The sequence below is a fragment of the Ascaphus truei genome, chromosome 14 (assembly GCF_040206685.1).
Source record: "Ascaphus truei isolate aAscTru1 chromosome 14, aAscTru1.hap1, whole genome shotgun sequence".
NCBI lineage: Eukaryota > Metazoa > Chordata > Amphibia > Anura > Ascaphidae > Ascaphus > Ascaphus truei.
In genome coordinates, this window is record NC_134496.1 from 18,266,726 (window position 1) to 18,272,918 (window position 6,193).

At 53.9% G+C, this 6,193-nt stretch overlaps 1 protein-coding gene across 1 annotated transcript; it reads right to left on the reverse strand.

Moving 5' to 3' along the window:
* Positions 1-357: 357 nt before the first annotated feature.
* On the reverse strand, positions 358-1,611 carry CATSPERH (catsper channel auxiliary subunit eta). Its single transcript, XM_075569348.1, has 3 exons — positions 1,425-1,611; positions 958-1,057; positions 358-595 (listed from the first exon to the last, which is right to left on the reverse strand). Exons 1-3 carry the CDS (start codon positions 1,596-1,598, stop codon positions 519-521), a joined length of 351 nt encoding a protein of 116 aa, XP_075425463.1. The 5' UTR covers positions 1,599-1,611; the 3' UTR covers positions 358-518.
* Positions 1,612-6,193: the final 4,582 nt, after the last annotated feature.

The window sequence follows — 6,193 nt, forward strand, 5'->3', positions numbered from 1 at the left end:
TGCTTCTGATAAATAAACCAGCTACATGCTTGAGATTTACACTGATGGCTGACTGCAGTGCCGCCCGGCAAAGGAAGTCAGCCTGCAGCCCTGGTCTCCCCACTGCTGGATGACGCGTCCCTGAGGATAGCCCATGCACTGTGGTTGCAACCTCTCCTCGTCGCTCCAACACATTTTCACATCTCATCGTCCCGTCTTATTTTTGGTCGTCTTGATCTTTTAATTTCCCTTGGCATCCAGTTGAGTACCATCTTTGGCCAATGATGGTCATTTCTTCTTGAGATATGTTCGGCCCATCGCCTTTTTAATTCACCCTTGTATTTACGTTGGTAATACACAGTGCCTGCCACACCCCACACTAACCCGTTGCAGCCACAAAAGCTGACCCTGTCCAATACTTTTCTGTATCCTGAAAGAATCTAATAATATGCATCTTTTATTTAAGATTGATGTGTAGCAGCATTAAACCTCTCTTCCCCCAAGAGGAGTCCCAGCACAGGGTGGGATCTCTGGGTGGGTCAGTATTTCTCGGCTCTATACTGTATCGTCATAAGTTCCAGAGCAAAGCGTCCTATAAACACGGAGAAGTTCAGAACTGCGGAGAGAGTAGAGAACAGGAGAGATTTGTTTGGGTTAATAGAAAATGAGATGTCTGCTTAGCACCCATGGAGGGAATTGACCCTATTACAGCAGCAAGCCCATCTGAATTTATTGTTTTCACCTCTTCCTGAGAATTATTGGTGCTCGCTCCTGGGAAAAGGATCATACGGGACCCATAGGCCAATGAATCGCAGTCTTGGTGTGCATGTTACATTCTCAATGAAGAACAGCACAGAATAGCATTAAAAAAAATTACCATTTTTTGGTATTGCTACTTTACCGTTCATCACATACAATGCAGCATCATCTGACCATCATCTGACCCTATTAACATTAGGTGAGTCATTTGTTACTTACACAGAGATCCCAGTGCAAGGCAGCTCAGCACACTGTTCTCGCTCTCCAGGGAATAAATAGAGCCCAGAAGCGCCCAATAAAAGCTAATAACCTGAGAAACCTACAGAAAAAATATAAGAACAAGTTATCACTGTCTGTCTCCCATGGCAGGGTGACAGTGACACAGATAGAAGGGTAGTTGCAAGTCTGTGTCATCCTGCGGGGGGAGGGACCGACTCATAGCTCCCTTCTGTGTCACTCACCCTGCGATGGAGGGACAGACTTAACTCCCACCCTTCTGTCTGTCACCCTGCGGGGGGAGGGATGGACTCGGCTCCCTTCTGTCTGTCACCCTGCGGGGGGAGGGATGGACTCCGCTCCCTTCTGTCTGTCACCCTGCGGGGGGAGGGATGGACTCCTAGTTCCCTCCTGTCACTGTCACACTGTGGGGGGAAGGACCAACTCATAGCTCCCTGTGTTACCCTTACCAGCAGCACCACAGTGTAATCGACGTTCATTCTATCCACACGCTGTGTCACGGTGAAGTTATAAAGGTCTTTGATAAAGACTGTGGCATGAAGAATGAGGAGGAGCGTTGACATGAGAGTGAGTACCACTTTCTTTGGAAATGTGACGGTGATAAAAGCATCCTTCCAGCTCATCCTTCCACAGATGCCCTCTATTAAGAGAAACAGCCTTCTAATTAGTAACATAGGGTGTTAATCCAGGGAGAAATCTGATTGCCATTACTTATGAGACATCATTGGATATTTATGGGGTATTTTGTTTGACTTCCAATGCATGAACATACTGTAAATATAGAAGTATTTCCAGCCTCTAAATGTAACATGGGTCTAACATGATGGCCCAGGTCCTATTTTTCAACCCCGTCTATTATGTGACTATGTAATAACAGAGTGCTCTCTAATGAGCGAGACTGGCCTTTAATAACAGATTGCTTTCTAATGAGCGAGACTGGCCTTTAATAACAGATTGCTTTCTAATGAGCGAGACTGGCCTTTAATAACAGATTGCTTTCTAATGAGCGAGACTGGCCTTTAATAACAGATTGCTTTCTAATGAGTGAGACTGGGCTCTAATAACAGAAAGTGCATTCTGAGTGAGACTGCCTTTCACTATATGAGACTCTTCCAATGGGTTAGTGTCTTCTAAGGCCTCGGCCATGTTTGCTGCTTGCTTGCGGAAGCGTGCTGACGCGCGCTCCCGCTCAGCACTGAGCCCCTACAGCCGCAATTAGAGCGGCTTTAGTAGGGGCTCACCTGCGCTTGCGAAGCGCAGGTCTTAGGGGAATTTAAAATTCCCCCGCTTGCCGGCGAGACAGGCCGGTCACGTGAGCGGTTCGCCCAATGAGGGCGAACCAGCTCCGTGACGTCACTGGCCCGCTCCCGGCCAGTGACGCGCCCGCCCCCTGACGGCCTGCTGAGAGCGCGTGCGGTAAGCAACCGCAAGGCCAGGGAAAGCACCCGCTTTCCCTGAGCCTCAGCGAGCAAGCAGGGAGCATGGACTCGGCCTAATGAGTGGGACTGCCTTTTAGTACGAGAGACTGCCTTCTAATAAGACGATGCCTCCCAATGAGTGAGGCTGCCTCTGATCAGTGAGATAATACTACATCCAATGAGTGAGGCTGCCTTTGATCAGTGAGATAATACTACATCCAATGAGTGAGGCTGCCTTCTGATCAGTGATAATACGACCACCCAATGAGTGAGGCTGCCTCTGATCAGTGATATAATACTACCTCCCAATGAGTGAGGCTGCCTTCTGATCAGTGATAATACTACATCCCAATGAGTGAGGCTGCCTTCTGATCAGTGATATAATACTACCTCCCAATGAGTGAGGCTGCCTTCTGATCAGTGTTATAATACTACATCCCAATGTGTGAGGCTGCCTCTGATCAGTGATAATACTATATCCCAATGAGTGAGGCTGCCTCTGATCAGTGTTATAATACTACATCCCAATGAGTGAGGCTGCCTCTGATCAGTGATAATACTACACCCCAATGAGTGAGGCTGCCTCTGATCAGTGAGATAATAGTGCATCCATTCCCAATGAGTGACACTGCTTCCCTTTGTGCTTACTCTGTAGATATTGAGTATAACAGTAACCATGGTAACTCTCTGTTAGTATTATGTTATTGTATTATGGCGTCATAATACAGCGTGGGCCTGACTGCGCATGTGTAACTGGCTGGCTGTATTCCTGAACCACGCATGAGCAGTCGATGATTCAGAGTTCCTTTGTTGCGCATGCACGTGTTGCGCGTGTCTGTGTACGGATGACCAAGATGGCGAAGGCGATCTTGCTGTTACGTACGCGCAGTACGCACTCACGCATGCGCAGTCGGTGTTTCAGAGGTCCTTTTTCTGCGCAGGCGCAGGGCCTGGGTACAGGTGACAGGAAGATGGCAGCGGCCGGTGTTGAGGATGAGGAGGAGGCTAGTAAGAAGAGAAAGGCGCACGGGATGCTGAAGCTTTACTATGGGATGACGGAGGAGGGAAAGAGCGGGGACAAGCTGGAGCCTACCGACATTAACGGGGTTCACTTCAACCCTGAGCTCTACCTCACCAAGGTGACGTCACACACGTACATAAACACACCGTGACGTCAACCCTGAGCTCTACCTCACCAAGGTGACGTCACACACATACATAAACACACTGACTTCAACCCTGAGCTCTACCTCAACAAGATGACATCACACACATACACAAGCCTCACCAGGTGCATATTCACTTTTACATCATCAACGTGTGTGTGTGTGTGTGTGTGTATGTATATATGTGTGTATATACACACACTAGCTGATATGCCCGGGATGTAAAAAAAAATTATGCTGCACCCCTGCAGACTCCACATACCCCATGTGTTGCACCAGCATGTAGAAATTAATCTGTATTGGAAAATATTTACACAAAATGGCTGCTGTGAGAATCTCCTCACTGTTATTTAATGCCTAAAGATATTGTTATTTATTTGCTTCAGTGAAGCCGGGGGGGGGGGGGAGGGGGAGGGGGTGAGAGGAGGGTGCGCGGCGGCCTGGGGGAGGTGAGCGGAGGGTGTGAATATGCATTTGTATGAACATTTGCTTTATTTGAAAAAGTGTTTTGGGGGTGGTGTGGCGGTGGGGGACATCCGGCACCGGAGAGTGTATGTGCAGCAGTGATTGTTTTTTTTGGAGGGGTGGGGGGGGAGGGGGGAGGGACGGCTGACACGTGAAAGTGGGTAAAAGTGGCTAAGAGTTGGAGTGTGCAGGGGTGAGAGTGGGACGGTATGTGCAGCAGTGACTGTTTTGGGGGTGGCGGTGGGGGGGGACATGAGGCACCGAGGAGTGTATGTGCAGCGGTGACTGTTTTGGGGGTGGTGTGACGGTGGGGGGGGGGACATGAGGCACCGGGAAGTGTATGTGCAGCGGTGATTTTTTTTTTTTTTGGAGGGGTGGGTGGGGGTTGTGCTGTAGGGTGCGGGGACGGCTGACACGTGGCACCGGACGGTCCGCAGGGGCGGGGTAGGGCTGACATGCGGTAGCGGACGGTACCTCAGAGGTGAGAGAAAGCGTACAGGCGGGAAAATGTCCTTGGGTGAGAGTCAGAGGTGAGAGCAGGCTGCTGTCCCAAATCTCCAAGCTAAGCGTACTCCCAAAGCTGAGTGAGTGTGCTGGTGTCCGTGACGTCACAGTGGGGTAGGTGGTGTCCGTGACGTCAGCGAACCCCGCAGGCCAATGACAGCCGTGGAGTGGGTGGGCCGTGGCCGGCCAGACAGACCAATCAGATTGTCCAGAGGCACGGACAAACAACCAAACCCGGCGTTGCCCGGGATGTGAATCCGTTATAAAGAGTGAACAAAGAAGTTCAAAGGTACCCCTCCCTATATGTTATAAAGAGTGAACAAAGAAGTTCAAGGGTACCCCTAATAATTGGGTGTGGGGGGGGGGATGAATCTTGGGTGGGTGGGGGGGTGAATCGTGGGTGGGGTGAATCTTGGGTGGTTGGGGGGGGGGGTGTGAATCGTGGGTGGGGGGGGTGAATCGTGTGGGGGGTGAATCTTTGGTTGGGTGGGGGGGGTGAATCGATGTGGGGGGGTGAATCTTGGTTGGGTGGGGGGGGTGAATCGTGTGGGGGGGGTGAATCTTGGGTGGGGGGGTGGGTGAATCTTGGGGGGGTCGGTGGGGGGGGTGAATCTTGGTTGGGTGGGGGGGGGTGAATCTTGGGTGGGTGGGGTGAATCTTGGGTGGGTTGGTGGGGTGAATCGTGGGGGGGGGGTGAATCTTGGGTGGGGTGAATCGTGGGGGGGGGGGTGAATCTTGGGTGGGGTGAATCTGTGGTGGGTGGGTGGTGTGAATCGTGGGGGGGTTGAATCTTGGTGGTGGTGGGGGGGGGTGAATCTTGGGTTGGTGGGTGGGTGGTGGATGGGGGGGTGAATCTTGGGTGGGTGGGGGGGGGTGTGAATCTTGGGTGGGTGGGGGGGGGGGGTGAATCTTGGTGTGGGTGTGGGGGGGGGGGGTGAATCTTGGGTGTGGTGGGGGGGGGGGGTGAATCTTGGTGTGGAGTGGGGGGGGGTGAATCTTGGGTGGTGGGTGGGGGGGTGAATCTTGGGGTGGGTGGGGGGGGGGGTGAATCTTGGGTGGGTGGGGGGGGGGTGAATCGTGGGGGTGGGGGGTGAATCTTGGGTGGGTGGGGGGGGTGTGAATCTTGGGTGGGTGGGAGGGGGTGGGGGTGAATCTTGGGTCGGTGGGGGGTGAATCTTGGGTAGGTGGGGGTGTGTGTGCTCCCCCCCCCCCCCCCGTCCCAGGCGATCGGTTCCCACGCCCCCCCCCCCCCTCCCCGTCCCAGGTCGATCGGTTCCCCCCCCCCCCCGTCCCAGGCGATCGGTTCGTCCGTCCGTCCCCCCCGTCCCAGGCGATCAGGTCCCCCCGTCCCCCCCGTCCCAGACGATCGGTTCCCCCGTCCCAGTGCGATCGGTTATCCCCCCCCCCCCCCCCCGTCCCAGGCGATTGGTTCCCCCCCCCCCCCCCCCGTCCCAGGCGATTGGTTCCCCCGTCCCCCCCCGTCCCAGGCGATCAATTCCCCCGTTCTCCCCCCCCCCCCCGTCCCAGGCGATCGGTTCCCCCGTCCCCGTCCCAGGCGGTCGGTTCCCCCACCCCCCGTCCCAGGCGCTCGGTTCCCCCGTCCCCACCCCCCGTCCCAGGCGCTCGGGTTCCCCCGTCCCACCCCCCGTCCCAGGCGCTCGGTTC

Bases quoted from the DNA above. Each gene is read 5' to 3' on its own strand.
- CATSPERH (XM_075569348.1), bottom strand. From the start codon at position 1,598: ATGAGCTGGAAGGATGCTTTTATCACCGTCACATTTCCAAAGAAAGTG. The intron at 1,058-1,424 runs GTAAGGGTAACA...TTTTTTCTGTAG, and splicing joins ATTACACTGTGGTGCTGCTG to GTTTCTCAGGTTATTAGCTT. The intron at 596-957 runs GTAAGTAACAAA...CTCTCTCCGCAG, and splicing joins CCTTGCACTGGGATCTCTGT to TTCTGAACTTCTCCGTGTTT.